Source organism: Prionailurus bengalensis, chromosome D2 (assembly GCF_016509475.1).
Source record: "Prionailurus bengalensis isolate Pbe53 chromosome D2, Fcat_Pben_1.1_paternal_pri, whole genome shotgun sequence".
Taxonomy (NCBI): Eukaryota; Metazoa; Chordata; class Mammalia; order Carnivora; family Felidae; genus Prionailurus; species Prionailurus bengalensis.
This window is the reverse complement of record NC_057351.1, coordinates 73572918-73597728: the sequence shown is the minus strand read 5'-3', so window position 1 is coordinate 73597728 and position 24811 is coordinate 73572918. Positions and strand designations below refer to the sequence as shown.

Below are 24811 nucleotides of genomic sequence, written 5' to 3'. Positions count from 1 at the left end.
ACTTATGAAGTTAGCGACCTTTGGCACGTTGTTTATCTGCAATTAAGGGTCTGTTTTCTCACCCTTAAACTGGAGATGACAGTACCTACCCCAAAGGGCAATTGAGAGAATGTAAATGCTTCCAAAGTGCTTAGCACAAGGCTTCCCATTTACAATGCTCTTGATGTATGCGAGACATTATTATAAATATGGCTGTGGGGAGCCATTGAAGAAATTTTAGCAATGAAGTGACAGGATCCGGATTTGCACTGGAAAAGACCACTCTAGCAACAGTGTGAAGAATGGATATAGGAGGCAAGACAGGCAAAGTGACTAGGGAGGAGGTAACTGAAGAAGTAAAGTCATTGCAAGTGAAAGAGGGTCTGAAATAGACTCTGGTGATAGGGAGAGAGAAGTGGGGACACATTCGAGATGCAGTAAGGAGTACAAAGAATGTGGGGGAGTGAGGGGGGCGAGCAAAGTTTGGATAGGTGGGTAGGGAACACAAAGGAAGAGCTGGCTTGAGAAGACTGGTTGTAAGGTGAAACAATTCGGATCAGACTCAACTAAATATAACAGAAAATCCAGGCTGCTATGGTAGCTCCAAGAAGCCATCAAGGACGCAGGCATGTATCTGCTTCGTCATCTTTAGCATATGGCTTCCATCATCAAGGTTACCTCAAGGTCCAAAATAACTGCTGGAGCTCCACAAAATCTTGACAGCTGGAAGAAGGAACAAGAGGGGAGAGCAAAATGGTGTAGCTTACAGCTGAATCAATTCCCTTTGAGAGACTTTGGGAAGGTCCTACACAATCGTTCATACAGATCAGAAACCAGTCATGTGGACGCATCTAATTCAAGGGAGGTAAGAGTCTTTTATTTAGGTGCATTGCCATTTGTGATAAAATGGGAGTTCTTTTGTTGAGGAAGAAGGGGAGAATGGACAGTGGGCAGGCCACCAGCAGTGTCTACCAGAAGGGGGACGTTCAGTTTTGGTCAAGCTTAGTTGAAGATGTCTTGAGACATCTTGAGAATAGGCAGGAGAGAAGTGTAGCTAGAGAGGTGTGAGTTGAAGGCTTTGGATCAAGGTCATCATCCAAGTAAAGGATGTGGAATAAAAAAAGAAGAGGGCCAACTAGAGAATTGTGGAATCAGAATTGCATGGGCGAGTGGAGGAGCCATAAAAACCAAATCCGAACAAACAGAGAAAGGGACACACAAGAAGTCATTTTAGTACTGTTGAGTTACTTGGGGTCCAACATGATGTAGAGATTTTTAGAGGTCAACCAGTAACACTCCTCCTCTTCCCTACCTGAGTTCTAAATCGACAAAGAATGAGCATTGGTAACAAGTAGATACCGGCGAGGGTGATGGAGAAAAATGCCCAGTTGCTTTGAGGGCCCAAACGAGAACAAAGACCATGAATTTATAGACGCGGAGGGGAGGAAGTAGATAGCTGAACTGGCTTGGGTTTTGCAGGTAGAGATAATGGAAGGAGAGGGGAAGTGGTCTTGGCTTAAAAACCTTTGGAGACTTTACACACTGCAAAACAGAATCTAAACTTGCCTTGACATTCAAACCCTCCCTAATTCAGCCCAAGCCCACTTTACCATCTTATCTCCATTTCTCCTCCGGCCTCCTCAAGCCAAAGCTATTTATATCACCCTCCAGCCATCCTGGGTCTCAACTTCCCTAAATGGTTGGATTTCCAACTTCTGAGCTTTGGCCTCCTTCTAATTGAATGCCCTTCTAATCATCAAAATCCAACAAAAATTCCATTTTCCCCAAGAAGTTCCTCACCTTCCTCAGCCAACATTAAGTTTTCGTCCCCTGTTGGATTAGAATCATCCATCTATGCTCATTCTCAACCCTTTCCCCCATCCTTGGCCAAGTTGCTCCATACATCAGCAACCAGAAGCAGCAAGCTCCTTGGGCATAAATGATTAGGTTAGTCGAGCCCATCCTGGGTTTCTCTCCCGGCAATCGAAATTGAAATCGTGGGTCACATTAGGCATCAGGAACATAGGACCCTCTGGACTTGTGTGCAGAGTTGGTGCCTTCTAAAGCTGCCCATGGCCTCAGCTGAACGTCTTGCAGCTGAGTCCCTGGAGATGACCCAGTATCTTTAACATGAATCTAATTTCGGTTCAGTCAGCTTGAAGCAGTTTCTGTTCCTTGCCATCTACCGTCCCTACCCCTGAGCCAGTAAAGCTCTCTTCCGATAGTACGTCGCGTACTATCTCGTAACATCAGTTATGTAGGTGTGTGTCTGCCTCGCCCGGGCCTGGCAGCCCTGAGGGCAGGAACTCTGTCCTATTCCTGCCTGCAACGCACTGGATGCTGAACAAGTCATTGAACTTGAATTCTGACAGTTCACAAAATCCTGTGATGTATTATCTGCTGGACGATCATTCTAAATTCCTTCATGCTTTCCCCCCTTTTGTGATCCTTGTGTTATTTTAGACCATTTTTATCAAACTGGTTTTCATGCCACTCACAACTCTCCATATTCGCATGCTTTGCTTTTCTCATCCCATTTAGTGGTCACCAGAAAGGATTCAGACTTTAACAGCAAAAGTGGCCCATGCCTCTCTCTAGTTGGGGAGAACGCTGGTCTTATCAGCACCCCACCTTGCCGCAATCCCCTGCCTTTACCCACGAAATGGATACTTCCCTTAAAGGCTGTTGGGGCAGTTTAATTTCAATGATGTCATTTGAAACTCATTAAAAGGTCAGCAGGCAGGCTAAATGCAACTTCTTTGAAAATCATAGGTTTTCAGAGCTGGGGCCAAAGGTTCTTAGACTTTTTGAGTTTCTATGAACTAGGATTGATTTTTTTTTTTTAATTTTTTTCAACGTTTTTTTTTTATTTATTTTTGGGACAGAGAGAGACAGAGCATGAACGGGGGAGGGGCAGAGAGAGAGGGAGACACAGAATCGGAAACAGGCTCCAGGCTCCGAGCCATCAGCCCAGAGCCTGACGCGGGGCTCGAACTCACGGACTGAGAGATCGTGACCTGGGTGAAGTCGGACGCTTAACCGATTGCGCCACCCAGGCGCCCCTGATTTTTTTTTTTAAGGTTGCTGCATTTACATTCTTCTAAGGAATGCCATTACAAATAATAAGCTCCTATTAACACAACATCACCTCCTGCAAAGCAGGTACCTTAACATAGAACCTTCTAGCTTCAAATGGCAATAGTGCAGAGGTTAAGAAACCTTGTGTTGGCTGAATGACTTAGTGAAAGGCAAAAGAAACAAAGGTCCCAAGTTGGTGAACATCTGCAGGTTGCAACATGGAGTGGGGTAGCCAGGTGGGTTGTAATGGGGTCCGCCAGTCAGGGGTTGGACACATTACCCCACAGGCCTGGATGGTATGGAGGGACAGAGCCTACACTTACAGACAGTTTGATTTTTTTTAATTAACAAATTGTTTTAGAGAGAAAGAGAGTGCGGGTGTGGGAGAGGGGCAAAGAGAGGGAGAGAGAATCTCAAGCAGGTTCCATGCTCAGTGTGGAGCTCTACCCGGGGCTTGATCCCACCACCCTGGGATCATGACCTAAGTCAAAATCAAAAGTCAGATGCTCAACCGACTGAGTCACCCAGGTGCCCCGGACATTTTTATTATTTTTTTTTATATTAAATATAATTTATTGTCAAATTGGTTTCCATACAACACCCAGTGCTCATCCCAACAGGTGTCCTCCTCAATGCCCAGACATTTTGATTTTTAAATGGAATAAGGCATATAAGATGTTTAACACTGTGCCTGGCACAGTCAGTTGTCTAAAAATATTATTATTTATGATAATATAATGATGAAAAATTATTATAAGTGTTCAATAAATGGTAGCCATATTTATTTGTTTGTTTATTTTTGAGAGAGAGAGAGAGAGAGAGAGAGAGAGCACAAGGGCCAGAGAAAGGGAGAGAGAGAAAATCCCACAGGAGGCAGGGAGAGTGTGGAGCCTGAAGCGGTTCCAGCTCACCCTACGTGGGGCTCGAACTCATAAACCATGAGATCATGACCTGAGCCAAAGTCAGATGCTTCACCCGCCGAGCCACCCACGTGCCCCAAATGTTAGCCATTTTTAAAGGGGAAAAGCTTATCTCCCCAAAAGGTGTGCTGAGCTCACTCCTTCGTGGGTTTGGAGCATACCCCTCAGGGGACAAGTTTTGCTGGGGAACCCAGTGACTCTAATGGATTGAGAAGGTTCAGGATTCCCAGAGGTAATCGAAGGAGCGAGGAGGAGGTAGGAGGAGGGGAGAAGAGGGAGGAGCTGGTGCGATAGAGTGCGACACTGTGGACTAAGTCACTCCTAGAAGGATCACCAACTTTTCTTGGTGGAGGCGGCCAAGGAATACTTTAAGATGCAGAATGGGTCACGACACAGTTGGAGGATTCTGGATCTCAGTTAACGTATGTGAGCTACTCCTTTGCTCCAACCCCACCGCCAGCTTCTGTGACATTCTTACAATAGGGCATGGGTTCTGAGTAAGGTTTTTAGTTGAAACTGAGGAAGGGCCCACGCTTGCCATTTGAGTTGAAACCATGTAGAACTGAGACGGCAGTGCAGAAGCAGAGGCCAGGAGTCAAAGGTGACCACGAGAAAAAAAGTCGCCCGAGTTCCCAGAAATCCTGGCAGGGCTTTGGACTTCCATAGGATGTGGAATATGGGGTTTAAGCCTGGCTTAAACCAGCAGCACCTGTCTTCCGTTCTCCCAGTAAAAGAGCCCTGCTGGTCTCACACCTGGGCATGACTAAGTAAGCTAGGCCTGGAGTTCGGTAGCTGCTCCAGCTGGGTCAAGATGGGGTGGAACTCTGGTTTTGTTCTAGAATCACCCAGATCCAAGACCGTCACTAGGCTGGAGATCTTCCAGGGCTAGAGCGAGGCTGTGCCCTGGCCCTTAGGGCCACCCAGAGTCTTCCTGACTTTCAGGTATGGCATATCTGACCCCTGTAGGACTAGGGGGTAGAACTGTTGTGGTATCCATGTGGCTGGAGCCACATAAGCATTTACGATGTAAGGACCAAGCAGCCAGAGGACATATGGAGTGATACTGGTCCGGGTAACCTGGCTTCATTAACTCTATGGCTTTGGTCAAGATGCTACCTTGTGCAAAATTCCAAGTCTTTCCTGCCCCTCCTCCCCACCTCCCTCTTTCTGTGCAGCAGGTAACCAGTAAACCCCCTTACAACTCTAGTAGCAATTTGGTGGTCACGGTGACCGGGGGGTTAGGAATTAATTTTAGGCAAACCAGCCTCTACTGCGTGACCCTAGGCAACTTTCTTTGCCTCTCTGTGCCAGTGTTTGCGTCTGTAAAATGGATGGGGGCTAACAATAACTTCCTCTTGGAAGGGCTAAAGGCGCTAAAACGCACTAGGGCTTAACACACTGCAAGAGTTTGACAGTGAGCCACTATTCGTCTTCCGATCATCCGGCAAACTCCTCTCACTCATCATCCCTGCTCGTCCCGGCTCTTTTACTTCGTTCTCATTTGAATCTCGAACGTCCACCTTGCCGGTAAAGTTAGTTTGCATCTTACGCCGTTTTTTCTCCGTCCCTCCTTCCCAGGCCCACCCTTCGCAGACGCAGAGCGTCCGCTGGTCGCATTGACGGTCAGCGACGGCGGGCTCTGAAGCAGTTCAGTCTTCTGCTCGGCTTGGGAGGTCTCCGAACGGCCAGCTCAGATCCTCTGCGGCGCTGCCCTGCAGGGAAAGCCGCCGCCAGCCCATCTCTCAGGGGCGCGAGTGGAAGAACCACACTGCAGCAGAGGTAACAGGCAGGGACCGCGGCCAAAGAGCGGGGGAGGGGCTCGTCGGGAGGACGGAGATCGAGAACACGCCACGCCACCTACGCCCGGCCTCCTTATCCTTCAACGGGTGGCCCCAGGCATCCCCCCGGATCCCGTCCGCGGCTCCAGAAGTGACAGCCACGTGGCTCGAGGAGGAATGGAATGTTGGCCTGGGGGGGCGGGGCTGGAAGGGCGCCCGGGAGGTGAAGAGGGACCCGAGCACGCGCGCCCGGGCGCCGGCTGCCAGGCGACACCGCCGGGAGCGAGCACGCTCCTGACGACACGCGCCGTTCGGCCAATGAGCGCGGGCCGGAGGGAGTGCCGCGCCGCCCCCTCCGCCCCGCCGCCGCCGCGGCCGCCGCCGCCGCCACAGCAGCTGCCTCCGGGAGCGTTTGAGGAGTCGCGGGCCGCCGCAGGCTCGGGCGCCGCACCGCGCCGACCGGAGCCGCCGGACGAGGCCCGGGGAGCCGCTCGCGCCGACCCCGCCGCCCGATGTCCTCAAGATGGAGGCAGCGGGGGCGGCGACGTGAAGAGAGCGGCGCTGTGGGCGCGGGAGCGGGGGCCCGGGCGGCCCGGGCGGAGGCGGTGCCGGGATGGGGCTGCTGCTCATGATTCTGGCGTCGGCCGTGCTGGGCTCCTTCCTCACGCTCCTCACCCAGTTCTTGCTGCTGTACCGCAAGCAGCCCGAGCCGCCGCCGGACGAGGCGGCCCGCGCGGGCGACGGCTTCCGCTACCTCAAGCCGGTGCCGGGCCTGTCCCTGAGGGAGTACCTTTATGGCGGCGGCGGCGGGGCTGAGGAGCCCTCCGGCGGGCCCCCCGAGGGCGGCGCGACCCCGGCCCCCGAGACCCCCGCCCCGCCGACGCGGGAGACCTGCTACTTCCTCAACGCCACCATCCTGTTCCTGTTCCGGGAGCTGCGGGACACCGCGCTGGCCCGCCGCTGGGTCACCAAGAAGATCAAGGTGGAGTTCGAGGAGCTGCTGCAGACCAAGACGGCCGGGCGCCTGCTGGAGGGGCTGAGCCTGCGGGACGTGTTCCTGGGCGAGACCGTGCCCTTCATCAAGACCATCCGGCTCCTCCGGCCGGTGGTGCCCTCGGCCGGCGGAGAGCCGGACGGCCCCGAGGGGGAGGCGCTGCCCGCCACCTCCCCGGAGGAGCTGGCCTTCGAGGCGGAGGTGGAGTACAACGGCGGCTTCCACCTGGCCATCGACGTGGACTTGGTCTTCGGCAAGTCGGCCTACCTGTTCGTCAAGCTGTCCCGAGTGGTGGGGAGGCTGCGCTTCGTCTTCACTCGCGTGCCCTTCACCCACTGGTTCTTCTCCTTCGTGGAGGACCCGCTGATCGACTTCGAGGTGCGCTCCCAGTTTGAAGGGCGGCCTATGCCCCAGCTCACCTCCATCATCGTCAACCAGCTCAAGAAGATCATCAAGCGCAAGCACACTCTGCCGAGTTACAAGATCAGGTGAGAGGGAGGGGGTGGGGGAAGGACGCCCCGCAGCCACGTGGGGGGGGGGGGAGGGGTAGGGGGGGATGCCTAGCTGCCGGGGATCCGGGCCCGGGCGGGAGGCTGCCGCCTGCGTGGGAAGGGCAAGGGCAAGGGCTTATCCCCAGCTCCTGCTTTTCCGGGGAACTCCCCGAGCCTGGCAGGACGGGACCCTAGATGAAGGCGAGTAGGGTGCACATCGCTTGCTTCCAGAGTGCAGGAATGTGAGCCAGAACCCTTTCCGCGTGTCCGTGGGCACTCAGGGTGCTGACGGCGTGGGCAGAAGCAGCATGTTGAAAGTGGAAGGGCAGTCCCCCTGATCCCCAGGAGGCGGCTTTGGGACTGTGGAGAAGCTGTTCCTTTTGTGGCTGCTGCATCGAGGCAGTTTTGCAGCATCACCTTGGCCACGTTGAGAAATTGTTCCTGGACACAAAGTACAGGCAAGAGAAGCGTGCCGATAGCCGGAGGCGCTCACATTTGGCAACTGCAGGCCACTTTTGCAATGGCGCTTTGGCAACTTTCAGGGCAGAGGTGTGGTATCTGCTGTAAAGGATTACTTTCCCGCAGCAACTCGAAAGCCAGTTGGGACCCAGTGCGTAGCGTAATTCGCCGCAGATGTCGTGTTAATGTCTTCTGCCCCTTTGCCGTGGGTTCCCTAACGCAGACCTAGACCCTGCGCCTCTTACGGCAATGCCGGGCGCAAGTTTCTCAAACGGTACCCGGATCACCCTGCAAAAGGAATTTTAGTGATAGTGATTTTAACTTTTTGAATCTCTCCTGGATCTGGTGGCTTAATTTTACGTAGTATCCTGTTCTGATTAGATGGGCAAGGCGTTTTGTAGGGATAGGGGATTCATCTACTTTGGTCTGGTTTGTTGGAGCCGAAAGGCTCATACATGGCAATTCTGCATCAGCTGAATTTTTTTTATCTCGCTTTCTGTCCTCTGCTTTTCTGTTCATTAAAATGTTTGACTCTTGGATTTTGTCCTTTCTTAGAAAACTACGTCCATCTGGTCCTTGCCTTACCCAGGGCCTTTTAGTGGAAGTTGCATATTTCTGGTTCACTGATTTTCTTCCACGATGTCAAGTAACAGCGACCCAGGGAATCCAGAGATATTTTATGTTTCGGTTTGATATGGATTATTGACTTGTGTATGTGGCAGATATACCTCACTAATTATGTTTTGTTTAGCCTTGTGGCACAGAGTGACAGCTTAAAACTGTTGACTGGCAGGAGAAATTTACTTTGTAATGGAAATATTTCCATAGATTTGCAGACGGTGGCGAACTGGATGTTCACTGTGTTTGATTTCCTATTCTGTGAAGTAGAACATACTTTATGAAACCGACTCTTTAACTCTGGAATGTAAGTGACTAAATTATAAATGAGTTCTAGTGTTTAGCCAGTGAGATGTTTATTTATAGCAGTGTGTTGCTAAGAAAGTCTTAAGAAAAAGTCACAGATTTTGGTATTCTGTCTCAACTTCAACTCTGATGGTTTTGGGGTAACTTTCAGATAATAAAATTTGGCTCAGTTATAATTTGGGGTTGTGTGCAGATTAGCCAGTGGCAATAAGGTTGGATATCATTTTGAGGTTTTGTTTTGTTTTGTTTTGTTTTGTTAATGTAGACTTGGAATGCAGTTAAATCTCAAGGAAATTATGAATAGCATTATGGAGACATTAGTAGGGTTATTGCTTTGAAGACACTTTATCATCTGTATCATTGAATAGAATCACCATCTAAGGTACAGCAAAATTGCTTTCATTTACTGTGTCTTACGGGATTTTTAAAAATATGGCATGTGTTTGGTTATATATGACAGTTCCAGTTTTAAACCTTACACGTTAAATGATCACCTCTAGAAATGTGCACGTTTGTGCTCTTTACATCAGAAGGCATTTCAGTGGTCAGTCAGTAAATACTGCACAGAACAAATCTCGCACTGCAGATATTCGTTGTACACCTACTATGTGCTTATTATTGCTTAGTGTCAGGGCTTCAATACTGAGCAGCCTCAACTCTGGTGGAGCTTAAAGTTTAATGAGAACTGAATTAGCCATACTTACTATGACTTAACTAGAATGTGATCGGTGGGGGCTGGGGTTTGAAGTAACAAGGCAGCTGATTTTAGTTTAGTAAAAGAAAATAATAGAAGTGTGAGGATGAAAAGGGCTGCTTCAGAAAGTGTTAAGTTCTCTTGTCTGTGTAGCTCTTCTGCCAGAAGTATTTTAAACTACTGAGGTTGTGGAACGGATTCAAATTTCAGTTAAGAGAATGAATTAAAATACATTTAGGATGTATCACAGTTCTCATAACAAGAATTAAAGTAGCTAGTGTTTACCCTTTTATATGGTTGAGGGAGTGGTGCTCAAAGTAGTTAAACTTGCTTAAGGTCACACCGCTGTCCTGTAGGGAAATCCAGCCCTGATAAAGCCAGAGCTGCCTTTTTTCCTTCAACTCTGTCATCTTGTTCTTAAGGTTTTGTGTTTTGTGTTTTTTTTTAAGTGTGCTATCAATATGACATGTGGAAGTACATTTACAAATCAACTGAGAACTCTGAGAAGAGTGTAACTACAGAGTTTTTTTCTTAAATTGGAATTTTTTTTTTTTTTTAAGTTTAATTTTGAGAGAGAGAGAGACAGAGACAGAGACAACGCGTGCACATGCTGGTGGGGCAAACAAAGAGGGACAGTGAGAATCCCAAGCAGGCTCCTGGTGATCATGATCTGGGCCGAAATCAAGAGTCAGATGCTGACTGAGCCACCCAGGCACCCCTCTTAAATTGGACATTTGAGAGCAGATCCTTGAAGGGTTAAATCTTTGGGTGCTACCATACATAATATTTCTATTTTAATCCATTTAAATGTTTAATCTATTTTGTTTCCAAATAGAAGGTCTATTTTATCCTTTAGAGCCGTCTAATCTACTTAGAGCTAAAGCGGTAAAGAAAATTGTATGGGTCTTAGGGTCCGTTGGCACTTATATAATATTCATCCTTGACAACATTATAGTCACTTCTCCCCTCCTTTGTTTTCCCATTTCATGTTGCTGAAGTGAAGGTGGCCCATCAGGAATGCCAGTTCCTGATGTCTCAATCTAGAGATTCAAAGTTCAAATGGTTGCTTTCTAAGGATTGCTATGATTAACACTTCATTTTACCCAACTAACACAATTTGTAAAGCATTATAACATTTTTTAAGAAATGAGTTGTAAGATGTATACAGTTTCTACATATTATAATTCTAGTTTTACTGATACAATTCTAAATTCATTTCCCTCAAATGTTCATTTTTTCCTAAAATGTACACTTTAAAATAGTAAATTAAAGTAGTACTTTTTAAAAAATTAGTCTTCAGGAGAGAAAGATTGCCACTAATATTTTGGACTACATGGAGAATCCACCTTCAGTGTGCAATCTGAGTAATAGTCCGGGGGAGTTTAGAATTTGGGAGTCACATACTTGAGATTCTTCACGATGTTTTTGTTCCTAGAGTATCATTGCTGTGTCTTAGCACTAGTTGCATGTAGAAAGGCCAGGTTCAGTTTGCAGGTACTTTTTATTCGACCTCACTGTATTTTTTTGTTTCTTAATTGCCAGTATCTAAAAACAGGAGATCTTGGGGGCACCTGGGTGGCTCAGTTGGTTAAGCTTCCAACTTTGGCCCAAGTCATGAGTTCGAGCCCCATGTTGGGCTCTCTGCTGTCCGCACAGCCAGCTTCGGATCCTCTGTCCCCCTCTCTCTCCCTCTTTCTGTCCCTCCCCCGCTCTCAAAAATAAATAAACATTGAATCAAAATCAAATAAAAATGGAATTCTGGGTTCTCTTAGGAAACATTGGAAGGAATGGCCTGCATTCCTTCTAGCAATAACAGGATGGAGAGGGAGGTCTAGTAGCAGCTGCAGGAAGTTCTTAGGCTTAGGTTTTAGTCCCCGCCTACTTAATGGTACTTGTCTGGCCCGGCATTGTATGAATTTGAGACCGTCCCTAAAGGGAGCAGTACTGTTCATAATCCGTGAAAATGGGAAGAGTTAATAGCTGGATAGTAAAAGGTGATTGTTTTTACCCTTCTTTAAGCATTATTATCTTTCAAGGGACTTTCATTAAGCAATTTTATTTTACAAAAAGTATTGATATGTTGAATTAAAAAAATCATTCTGCCAGAAATTTTTTAAAAATCTCATGAAACATTTTCCGTTTCTGCAGTACAGTGATAGTAAGTACATAGTGGCTGCTTTTCACTTAAGTTTGGTGACTTTTTGCCTTAGTGTGAAATAAGTCGTTAACTATGTAAGCATATACTTCTCTGATTGACAAATAAGGGGATATCTACTTAATGAGATTTGAATTTAACGAATGCATATGGAACAGTTATTTGGGAGAAAACTTCACTCTTCAAATTCATAGAATATCTTCTGAACATGACTGTTTTTGTCCTAACTGTTCTGTTCTTTTATTCCTGAAAAGCATTCTGCTCTGTATTTGTGGAAATTTTTCAAATATTCCTATAGACTAGGGACCAAAAGACCGGGTGTGTTTAGTTAGGTAGAGCTTTTTAGCATGTTGATATTTACCTATATCTTCTCTAAATATACCATTAATTTCAGAGGACTAAATTAGGCTTGGTCTGAAAAGCCTCATACTCTGTAATGTGGTTTGTAATTGAATTCCTTTCTCTTTTGTCTTCTGAGATGATGAAGAAAAACATTTACTCTGATTGTTAATTATAGCATTTTCATTTTACTGATTATTTGAAGTAAACATGGCTTTGAGTTATGTCTTAAAATTTTTCAAAGTAAATTCACTGAAAGCTGTCAAAATCATTTGTAAGGTGTAATGTCCTATATTTACTCACTTTCTCTTTCATACTCTTTCTATATATGGACAACTTTTAAAAGGTGTCTTAGGCTAGAAAATACTTGAAAATAGCCTCTAAAATCCTTAGTGATTATAGGAATCATAGTTTTACTTAATAACAGTTAGTAGGAATACAGTCTTTGATTCTTGGGGAAAGTACAGACAAGGACATTATTGTATCACTCTAGCTGTTCTGGAATAAGGATGTAGTAGCTAATTTTTTAATTGTGCTTTTTCTTTTATTGCCGCTCAGATGAATGTTTTTATATAAATAGAATTGAAGGACTATTGTCTTAGATAAATAAAATCATTTCTAAAATACTTATTTTCAGGGATGCCTGGGTGGCTCAGTCGGTTAAGTGTGTGACTTCAGCTCAGGTCATGATCTCGTGGTCCATGAGTTCGAGCCCTGCATGGTGCTCTGTGCTGACAGCTCAGAGCCTGGAGTCAGCTTTGGATTCTATGTCTCCCTCCCTCTATGCCCCTCCCTCCCTCCCCCGCCCCTCAAAAATAAATAAACATTGGGGCGCCCGGGTGGCTCAGTTGGTTAAGCATCCGACTTTGGCTCAGGTCATGATCTCATGGTTCGTGGGTTCAAGCCCCACGTCAGGCTCTGTGCTGACAGCTTGGAGCCTGCTCTGGATTCTGTCTCCCTCTCTCTCTGCCCCATCCCCACTTGTGCTCTCTCAAAAATGAATAAACATTAAAAAATTTTTTTAACTATATAAACATTAAAAAAATTAAAATACTTATTTTCAATGACTGTTTCCTGAAGACTGTCATACCTAGCTAGTGTTGTGATAGGTATGGTGAAGGATAAAAATGGTTATAACATAGTTAGCTGGTTAGTCTTTCTGGAGAAAACAAAGAACAATGGAAGCTCAACATAATGGCATTTTGGATGTATTTGAAACCTTCAGTTTTGTGAGGAATAGGAAGAGGAGATCAGTATCTCTGCTGATGACTTTGGACTGTGCAGTATTTTGTAACCTTAGGGTCCCTGGTACATGTAAGTATACTTCAGCTGATGCTGGTTTTACTTCTTGCAAGTTGGGTTTTCTTAAGCTTCTTTGAATTATTATGATCTGGGCACTTATAACTATTTAGATGGAAAATAATGTATTGATAAATCTTTGCTCTAGAAATTTGATTCACACATTGAAGGGAGAAGAGTAATGACGAGGAGACTGTTAGATTCTCATCAGTAACGTGCAGGTTTGCTGGTTGTCCAGGAAAACTCCAGTTTGTTCCTGGAAATAGCCAAAACAGATCATTATAAAGTAGATTGTATGGGAGGAGCATGCCTGCTGATCAGCACTTCATATTGACTTACAAGTACTACTAATGATTATCATATGAGGCAGGGGCAAGAATCATAAAATCAGTTTCCTAAACTATATGCCAGGCATTGTGTGGGCGGTTCAACATACTTGCTGCCTCACTTAATATTTAAAACTACTTTACGGGAGAGTTGAGTATCTCATTTTTAAAGATGTGGAAACTTGAGACTTAAGAGGGGGTTAGTGACTTTCTTGAAATCCTCAGGAAAAAGAAGAAAAAAGAAAAAGAAGTCTGGACTCCCAAAGCCCGTGCTGTGTTGTTTCGGCAGAGATCTCTAAAACAAGCTGGTATTAGGCCCATGAGTTAAGAATGGTTTTTACATTCTAAACTTTACATTTAAAGTTGTTCAGAGAACAATATGAAACAGACCATATGCACCCACAGATTCTAGAATATAAACTATCTGGCTCTTTATAAAAAAAAGTTTGCTCTAAACTCTTAAAAAAAGAAGAAACTAAAAAACAGGACAAAAGCTATGCTTTAAATGTCTACAGAAAAGGAGCAGATGTACATATATGTTGAAAGTACTTTTAAGCCTTTTTTTGAGGGTTTTATCTTTTTGGAAAGCTAATAAGAACTGTGGCTCCCTGCAGAAAAATATATACACAGATTTTTGTTTAATTTCGTGAAATTTATAGTCCCCTCCAAACCTGCCTGGAGTCCTTAGACTCCAGGTTGAGTAGTAAGTACAGACAGACAGGTACAACTTTGTTGCTGTAAGTATAACAAAACTAATGTGCTTAAATATTAAGCACTTTAATAATTTTGTTGGCCTTCTTAGAAGGTATACAGGATTCATATGGCTCAGACATTCCTAAAAAACCTCTATTCAAGAAAGTGTGACCAGTCTCTTTTTTTTTTTCTCCTCTTAGTAAAATTCCATACAGCAGGCTGAGCCTTTTTGAATCAGTTGTTCAGTAAGAATATCTGACATTTCAAGTTAGAGTTTCCACCACCCAATACCATGTTTAGAAGTTAAATATTGCCCTTACATTTCTTCCTATCGTATTCTCCATTTTCTCAGAACAATGTCACCAGGAAACAAGTGCAGTTAAATCCCTTTGTTCTGTTTCTGGAGTCCTGGGACCTACCAGCGCTTTTGGCATGGTATCAGAGCACATCATACTTCACTGGAGAGTCATAAAGCAACTACCTAGTTATTAGTAGAAGTTTTACAGAAGTTTAGTTTGAAAATGTTCCTTGCCAAATTGCTAAGACTCGGATAAAACCACATACTTATTGTAGTTGTAGTAGGGAAGAAGGAGGTATAGGTGTTAATTACTTACCTTCAGATGAGTAGAAATGCAGGTGCTAAGTAGAGACTGCCACTACTATGGAATTATTTCATTCTTTTGGGTTGAGGCCAGAGAGAAGTACTTAGTTGTCTGTCTCAGTCCATAGAGCGTTGGGGATAATATGTACCTGACTTCACTCTCCCAAGCAAGAACCCTTGAACAAAGGGCTTTCTCTTCCCTAGTTTCAGTTTTCATATCTGTAAAATGGAAACAAATAGTATCTATCTAATTGGAGGTATTAAATGTCACATATAGGACACCTACTGAATAAACTTCCGTATCTGGTTTAATAACTAAGTGAATACACGTTTATTGATTATCCTATATCTGTCAGACATTTTACTAGAGATATGTCAGATATTTGCTAGGTGACACATTAAACTTGTTTCCGCTTTCAAAGGTATGTGTCGGTCTCATTCACCACTTTACTTCACTCCTGGCCATGTCTCCAGTTCTGACCTTATCTTCTATAACTCTTCTTTCACTTAGTCTGTTCTGGCCTCCTGGCTGTCCTCACACTCCAAGCATGCGCCCATCACAAGGGCCTTCCTGGTTTTTCTTCAGGAATGTTTTTCCCACAGACAGCCAAAGAGCTCACAACATCATTTTTCTTGTCCCTGCCTAAATAGCGTCTTTTCACCATCCTATAGAAAAAAGCACGTTAGCCCTTTAAATGCAGAACTTTTTTGTGTGTGTACGAACTTACTGACGTGTGTGTGTGTGTGTGTGTGTGTGTGTGTGTGTGTGTAGATAGAAATTGCCCAGATCCTGAGAGTATGCTTGATAGATTTTCACAAAGTGACCTCAGCTATGTAACTGAAGTGCTGCAATTTTGAGTTCAGTCTAAAGAATTCTGTATCCTTTGAATTTCATAAACAGATGTACAAAACATTTTAACCTTTTTTTAAAAAATGGTGTAAGGTTGTCATTATAAACACAGTTAGGCTGCTAGTTTGTGACCTAAATTCTGATTGTAAAGTCAGTATTGAAGAGGAGCACCTCCTCCCTTTGCGCGCGCGCGCGCGCGCACACGCGCGCGCACACACACACACACACACACCCCATACTACATCACACCACACATAACACAAATAATGCTGATGAAAATCTCCAGCAGTTCACAGTTCTGAGTTAAGGTCTGTTGGGCACCTTATGGTCACCAGCTCTATTTCCACACGCAAACAAAAACAAAACCTGCATGTGTTGGCAACCTTCTCTGACCCTCCAGAAGCTGTGGCTTTCAATTTCGTATTCTTAGGAAAGGTCAGTATAGATAAACTGTAGATGATCCTTTCCTTGGACTGATAAAAACAGAACTGATTTTCGCTGGTCTGGTGCATAATTTTTTCATGAAACCAGCAGACTGCTTTAGAACATGTATTTCTTTCTTCTTTAATCAGTACATTGGGTATTTATGCCCATGAATTCTTCGTGTATTGTCTGGAGAATGGAGGTGATGATACGGTGAGTAGAGTATTGAGATGTCTATGCTTTGGTTTGCATATCTTTGAGAAAAGAGCTAGAAAATGGCCCACTGCCCAGCATAATTAGTTCTTGTTGGCATGCACTTAAAAACAAGAATGCTATGATTAGCACAATAAAAATGTTTTGATTGAGTATTTTCCTTTGTATTAAGTACCTGTATGCGTACTTGGTTCACTGGCAAGGTACATGCCAGTGAAACAGGTATTTGTGACCTCAGATGTTTAGAAGCCATTTCTCATAGGATCAGCTCCCACATCCTTCCTAATTGTAATCTGCAATTGTAAGCGATTTTTGCTGTAAAATCTTAAATAGTGATAATGACATATTTTTATTTAGGAGCTGGCTATAAGAATCTATATTTGAAAAAATAACTGTGCTCTGTTCTTAGATACAGCTATTTCATTTAGGCATCAGTATCTACCAAATAGTGCCTCTGGTGTTTGTGTTATGTGCTTACTCTCCTTTTCACGCGATAGTATTTCACGTGTACTGGATTATGCTCATACTCATCACTAAGGATGATTGCGGTTGCTGACTACGCAGTCTCTGCTACCTTAGTTATTTGGTCAAGCAAGTGAATAATTCAGAGCTTTTAGTTCTGTGAAGCTTGCTGTGGCTGAAGTAAGAGCCATTCTATTATAGCCAATTTCACTGTATGATAATCATTTTTATAATGCACTAAAAGCCTTATTTTGTTCTTACCATTAAGTATAATCTGTAAGATTTAGGACAGGTGATGTTTGGTCTATTCTAATATTTGGAAAGGTTATTAGTTCGCAGTATTTAACTTTGGGTTTTAGTCAGGACTCCATTGCAAACTTTTGACATAGGAAGAATTGAAATGTTTGTAGCAAACTGTGTGTCCTTCATTTACTAATACTGGAGTGGCAGATAGTACAGATTGAATTTAGTTCAGGTATTTTGAAATTAGTGAGGTATAAGGAGAAAATTCCTGACAGTCTTAGTCTGTAATAAAGCCCATGAATACAATTTATCTAAATTTTAAGCCATTTTTTAGTAAACTATTTTTTTTAATATTTGAGTAAGTTACTCAAAATGTTTGGAATTCTTAATGGTATCAATTTAAGATTTGGACTCCATTATTCTGAGAATCATGCTAGTCAACAGCATTTATTAGACCACAGTCTGTGCTGTTAACTGTTGGGGTGTCTTGGGGATGCTCTGTGCTCTTACGGTTTCTCTGGAAAGTAGCTTAGCCTCTTTGCCCTGAAACAGTAGGATTAGATGACTGGGAATTACTTTTGTATTTCTGAAATTATTGTTGATTTGCTGATTTAGTGTATCCTTGGGTAAGTCTTGCAACGTGTTATTTTTAAGACTGTATGAAAATTAAAGTTTTTAAAATTTTTAGAAAAAATTATGTAATTATGAGGTGGCATTATTCACTTATCTGTTATTTCTGCAGAGGTCTCATGTCTGGATTTCTCTCAAATATACAGGTACAATTCTTAAAAATATTTACTAAGTTAAAGAAATATTTAATAAGTTCCAACTTGAGGTAAGAGAAGCAGAGATACAGATAATATTAAAACCATTTATACTTCAGAATATGCTTTGCTACTTTTATTTGGATAGAGAAAACTTAGGAGAAAGCTGGACAGTTATAACCTTAAAGCATTAACTTTCTCCTCGTTTCTCGTTTAGATCTTTTCCTCCATGTCTTGAATGGAGTTTTTGTCCGTTTGATGCATCTAACTGGCTTAAGAAGATCTGACCTCTGTATTATACACTTCATTTTTCATGTCTTTATCATAGTAGGGAGGTGATAATTTTGCTTTAAGATGTTTTCTCTTCCTCTATCCACTAGAGTTTAGAAGAGATTCAATTTACCCCATAAATGTGTGGTACCATCTTTGTCCAGGGCACTATACATTGCAAAGAGAATTAGTGGTAGGAGGGAATAAATAAAACACTCCTTCCTTAAATTTTTTTTTTAATCCAGTAGTGAGAAACAGTGTACTTAAAGTAAGATAACAGGTTAGAACTTAGAATTGAAGAAGAATTGCCATGATAGCTGTTAACTTTTTCTGTTAACTTTTTAACTCTGTAGTTTTCTTTTTTCTTTTCTTAAGTGTATTTCTTTATTTGAGAGAGAGAGGAGAGTGTGAGCTGGTGAGGGGCAGAAAGAAAGGGAGAGAGAGTGAATCCCAAGCAAGCTCTGAGCTGACAGTGAAGGAGCCCAACATGGGTTTGAGCTCACGAACCGTGAGATCGTGAGCTGAGCTGAAACCAAGAGTTGGACTCATAACTGACTGAGCCACCCAGGCGCCCCACTCAGTGAGTGGTTTTCAAAGTGTGGTTTGAGGACCGCTTTGGATCTCCATGACCCTTACAGGAGGAGTCTACCATGTCAAAACGATTCTCATGGTAATACAGAAATGCTATTTGCCTTTTTCAGTGCCATTCTCTTACAAGGTACAGTGGTGTTTTCCAAGAGTTATATGATGTGTGAGGACATCATCACCCAGACAGTTGATGGAACGTGAGCTTGTGGATTCTTATGTTTAAAAGTGTTATTTTTAATTTCTAATGTGGTAGATGTCTATATAACCCATAAACAATGGGTCTTTGGAGTCCTTAATAATTTTTAAAATGTGTAGGGGTCCTGTGAACCAGGTATTTGAGAACTGCTGATATAATCTCAAATGTGTTTATTTTTACCATTTATAAAGGAGGAACCTCTGTTGCCTCGCTTCTTGAGTCAGCTTGAATGAACATTTCAAACATACATTTTCATTTGATTTATAGTATTTACATCTTGGTGTTGTGAGGAGCACAGATTTGAGTGGATCTGTTGCAGTTATGATTGTACCATTGTGATCACCGACCGATCACAGAAAGCCACTTGAACTTCCTCATCCTTAATTTCTTCATCTATAAACTAAGACTTACAATGCCGTATGTTGTTATGAATCATGAGAATCACAGATGTATGTGAAGGTATTATATAATTTACAGACATGCTAGAAACCAATAAAATAGTAATTTTTATATTCTCTTACTCTAAAGTGTGTGTTGGGGGAGCTGGCAGAGAGGAGTGGGGATTTGAATTTGAGGACAGCTCTTCTCATGGTTCTGCCTTTTTTTTTGCCCCCCCCCCCCCCCAGCTTTGTGAAAGCTGAGGATTTCAGTTTCATTCATCACAGGCTATGGTAAGGGACCCTCACTTTGTGAGTTGCGATGAACACAAAAACATACGAGATTTATCAGACGTGGTCAAGAGGATGGCTTTGGTTCCCTGAGCGACTCCTCTCATTTGATACTTTGTCTCTCTGGTGCATAGGATATCGGTTAACATTGACTCACCTTTGAGTCACCACCTATTGAGTTCTCTTGTGAGGGACCTGTGGCCTCTGTCACCACTCTTTTTGTTCAGTGTATATGTAAAACTACATCAGAGAGTTGTGAAGCATTTTAGGTCTTGATTCTTCTATGCAGAATTAGGAGTTTGGGATAAAAGTGAACATTTTGTATGAAGTTGAGGGTATATAGATCGTCGGGGGGAAGTTTCGATAACTGGGTTTGTTGTCCTTGTTAGTTTCGTAACTGTTCACCGCTACTTTTTTCTCCTTGGGAGTACAGGAATTGCAATCCTTTTCCAAAGTGTAGGTTTGTCAGCGTGGTGCACATGCAGGAATTCCATAAATGGAACAATTCTCCATAGGTTTCCTTAAGTCGGTGTCTGACTATATTCAGTTCTCATATATGCTTTAGTTATATAAGTTATGAAGTTTAATGATGCAGAGGTAGAAAGGGAACACCCAGGGTAGGGAGGCCCTACTGGCTATTGTTAATTTGTTTCCCTGCGTTTGCAAGTTGATATCCTCTCAAAGAGCACAATTTTTAAAAAACCAACTGGTATCACGACTGAAGTCATGGCCATGTGGAATCTAAAATCCAAGGAAGACAAACAGCTGTGACTTTGAACATCAGACTTGGTGAACGCACACTCCCGAAATGGTTCTTTGTGGAAGGGAAGGAGTTGGCCCTGTGTTAAGTCTCTAGGAGATCAGCCTTAAAATAGAAAATTTGATAGGTAGTATTTCTAGAGCCCCTCACTGTGCCTACTGCTTTATGTGAACTTTCTCATCTCATCCTTAAAATAACCTTATTAAGATAGGTAATAATTATTATCTTACTTTTGCAGATGAAGAAACTGAGGCTTTGAGAGTTGAAGTAGTTTGTCCAAGGTCTTAAAGCTAGTAAATGTAAGAACCAAAATTCAAAACCAAGCACCGGCTCTAAAACCTGTGTGCCTAACACTGCTTTAAACTGCCTCGTCAAAAAGAAGCTGAGGAGTGAGGGATGAACAATGCTTTTTATTATTTCACGTAGTCCTTGTAACAGCTCTGAGGTAGGTATAATTATTATCCTTTTTCATATGAGGGAACTGAGGCTTAAAGTCACACTGTGCTCAAGGTTATATTACTGGGAAGTGGCAGAACAGAATCCCAAGCCAAGCTGTTCAAGCTCCAGAGTCTGCTCCTGACCCTGTTCTCCCATAGCTGTCGCGTATGTTTCTTTCCTTCAGGCAGCTGGCGATTTAGTTGGCAGGAGGGGGTGGTGTGAGGGAGAACCAGAGAGAAACAGACATGTAAACAGGGTGATTAGGGGCATAATAGAAGCGTGTAGAAAGTGCTTTTGGAACACAGGCGAGGAAGCAACAGCAGGTGGAGCCTGCCCTTTCCAGAGAGGAGGTGAGTGGTGGAAAGGGGCTCACCACGCAGGACTACCTCGGGAATCACAGCGCTTAGCAGGCAGTCTCTCGGGAGTCCTGACCTCGGTAAGCTTGGGGGAGCTCGGTGTGCGAATGGCCTTTGATGTAGTATCGATTGAATTGTCCAAGTAAAATTGGAACTTTGAAATGTAGGTATAGAAAAGTACGAGTATTTTGAGCCACACGTGCTTTGTTTTCCCTCTAGCTTACATGGAGTTTTGTGTTAGTGTGCCATAGTTTGCACAATAATGCGCACCAGGGAAGTTACGGGCAGCTGAGGTTTTGTGATACTTAAATGGTCATTTTTTAAAGGAATACTGTGCTACCTCTGAAGAAGGGTAAGTAGAGAAACGTTTTGAAGATGATCACCCCTGCTTTATCTAGTTTATATATTTGGTTTAGGAGAATTTAAAGCACACTTAGGTGTTCTAGTTCCTAATGCAAGAGAGCCAAGACCGTCAGACTGAAAGGCAAAAAACACTCAATTCCCAGTTGCCTCTTGAGAACTGCTCGTTCTACTCTCTTCCTTAGGCAGGGTGTAGTGTTGTTTATATTCCCAAGCCTGAAACAAGACTGTGGTCTTTTGAGTCTGTAAGCACATTGGTGGAAAGGGATGAGATGACGTTTGGGCTGACCAGTAAAGGATAGTTTATCTTTAGACACGGGTGATGGGATGGAGGTATGGTTTGGTGGAAGAAATAGCAGAAGGAACTGAATCAGGACGTTGGATGGTATCTTTAAGGATTCCCTGAGGAAGCCAGTTTGACGAGACTTGAGCATGGAGAAGGAAGAAAACCAGGCTTTGTGTGCCTCTTACATTGGGAGCCCCACTATTTCACGTGTGAACTCTCTAAGTCTTTGTAATTGTCCTATGAAGTAGCTTTTTACTTAAAGAAGCAGAAGGCTTTCGTTTTGGATTTAAAAATACTTTTTTTAAAGAAGAGGAAACCTGACTTCAGAAATCCTAGCCTTGTAAGTCACTAGTGACAACCTAAACCAGGCCAATGGGGAACACCGAACAAGAGTGGAAGAGACATCTCACCAGTACATAGAAGGGAATGGAGGTGGAACGGATGGGTGTCGCGAGAAGGGAAAGAGTAAAAGGTAACATCAGGTTTCCAAGTGTCTATGAAGTCGGTGGTGCCAGTAAGAGAGAACAGGAGAGAAGGTGCCAGTTTCAAGAAAGGGTGTCTAATTTACTTTTAGGCATCAATATATAGAACTTATAGAAGCAGTGCGAACAAATGATGTCGCTAAACAAAGTATAGAAGAGAAAGGAGAAAGAAGAGAGAACTGAAATTGTTTTAGTATACTGAACAGACCTCTTCTAATTCTTCATTAGGGAAGATTTAAAACTTATTCAGAAGTTAAGAGAGTAGTTCAGTAAACCCCCATAGTTTGTAGCAGACAGTCATTAACCTATGGCCACTTTGGGGCATCACTGCTCTCCCCTGATTATTTTGAAAAAAATCTCTTGGAGTTGGCCTTGCATGATTCTTATTTTTGTGTTTCTTTTCATGACACCTTCCCTCCTTGACAAAGCCTCGTCCAACCTCTACCTGAGTATTTCTAGAGATAGAAGGTATGCAGTGCATCGAGATAGCTGTGCCTTTTTTTTTTTTTTTTTTTTTTTTTTTACTAGCTCTAATTGTTAGGAAGTTTTCCCTTTTATTGAGTTGAAGACTTGAGCAGATTTATTACTTTGGCAAAGACACAGAGCTCATGCTGAAGTCAAGAGTAGATTTAGACCTCAGACTATTTTTATATTGGGTTTGTAGTAAACCCTTTTTCTCTAAAGATCACAGTGTTTGCAAACAGTTTTATTGCTGCCATGTGACAGAGATGTCACCAGCTGGCATTCAGGGTGCTTATAGAGCATTCTTGAAGAAACATCTTAGAGAAAAAACATATTTTAGACATTAAAAAAGATTCGGATCCACATATGAGAAGAAGGCTTGGCTTCTCTTGTAGGTGTAAAATTTAAATACTGTATATTTTTAAAATGTTACCAAAGTAATGTACATTTTTAAATTAAACATGTTTTTTTTAACTTTTACTAAAATACAACTCACCACTTAAAATGTGCACTATTATAAAATTCATTTCAATGCATTTTTACAAAGTGAACAGAACAGCATTCAGAACAAGCAATAGAATATTACCAGCAACCAGGAAGTCCCTTGAATGCCACCCAGTCACTACCCTCCCCTCTCTCAGCGTAGCTCTCTTGACTTCTGTCACCATTGCTTTTGGGTTGGTTTTCTTTCTTTCTTTTTTTTTTTTACATCTGTTTTTGAACTTTATATAAATTGAGCCATGCTGGGTGCACTCATCGTTTTTCTAGCTTCTTTATTTAGCGCAACAGTATGTTTGTGAAATTAATCCATGTTACTGTGCACGGATGTAGTTTGTTCATTATACTTGCTGTGGAGTATTCCACTGTGTGATTGTACTCAGTTTATCCCTTCTACTCGTGAGGGACCATTGGATAGCCCTGTTATGAATATTCTTATACGTGTCTTGTGGTGACTGTGCACATTTCTGTTGGATGTATCTTGGAGTAGGTTTGCTGGGTCATGGGTTATGCATCTGTTCAGGTTTAGTAAATATTGCCACAGAGTTTTCAAAGTAGTTACGATAGTCTACACTAGCAGTTTCACATCTTCAACATTTGGTATTGTCTTTTCATTTTAGTTAAAGTACATAATTTATTAAAACAATTTTTTTTTAATTTTGTATTTATTTTTGAGACACAGAGAGACAGAACATAAGCAGGGGAGAGGCAGAGAGAGAGGGAGACACAGAATCCAAAGCAGGCTCCAGGCTCTGAGCTGTCAGCACAGAGCCCGACGCGGGGCTCGAGCCCACAAACCAGGAGATCATGACCTGAGCCGAAGTCGGACGCTTAACCGACAGAGCCACCCAGGCGCCCCAAGTTAATGTACATAATTTAAAAATCAAATTAAAAAATCACATGTGACAGGACTTAGTATGAAAGTCAGCAGTCACTTCCCTAAATCCTCTACTTTCCTAACAGAAGTCAGACTCTTCAGAATCAATCATTTGTAACTGTTTCTTTAACAAGTGTTAAGAGGTGCTGATTAAGAACACAGATTTGGGAGCCTGACTGCTTTGATTCTTATCTTGATTCTTACTGCTTACTAGCTGTATAACTTCTGTGTCTCCGTTTCCTCATCTACAAAATGAGAATTCATTACATCTCATAGAATTATTAAGAATTAATCATTGTAATGCTTGTTATACAGTAAGCACTTGGTAAAGTTAGCTATGCTAATTAGTCATGGCGTTACCTCTTTATTGCTCAGCAATGTCCCGTTGCTGTTCTTGATTTAACAACGTCAGACACTGTCTGTTGATTGACTTCCTTCTGAGGTAGGTGAGGATTTACCTAGGTGATGGCCTCTTGCGTCTTCCCTTCTGCCTTTTCCTGATTTAGCTATATCACTGTTTGCAGTTCATGCATTGAACTGCATCCTTATTTGTACATAATCAATAACATTTGTGTTCTGTTCAGAGTTCTCTTCCTTGACCGGTCTGTGTATTTACGTTGTTACTACGTCTGCATAATTTTTCTTTATTGTAGAGCTACCTAATATGCAGCTTTATGTTTCCTTCTCTGTATTCCAATTTCAAAATCTTTGTGCCATTCAAAACAATATGTCCCTACAGTCAAGTTTGAATTTTTTTTTTTTTTTTTTTTTTTACCTAATTGCCTTAACCAAATTTTCAAGATTTAACTAAAAAATTAACCTCTCCCTTCTCATTCCTTCTGCCTATCTTATTCATTCCCCTTATTTCCTAGAGATCTTCTCGGA

The 24811-nt window shown here is 42.9% G+C and overlaps 1 protein-coding gene across 1 annotated transcript in view; it reads left to right on the top strand.

Annotated features, from left to right (window-relative positions):
* Positions 1 to 6119: 6119 nt before the first annotated feature.
* The window catches only part of PDZD8 (PDZ domain containing 8), a 70912-nt gene continuing 52220 nt past the window's right edge, over positions 6120 to 24811 (top strand). Inside the window, exon 1 of the mRNA XM_043597667.1 lies at positions 6120 to 7237. Within this exon, the coding sequence (XP_043453602.1) occupies positions 6369 to 7237 (869 nt within the window). The 5' untranslated portion in view covers positions 6120 to 6368. The remainder of the gene's footprint in view (positions 7238 to 24811) is intronic.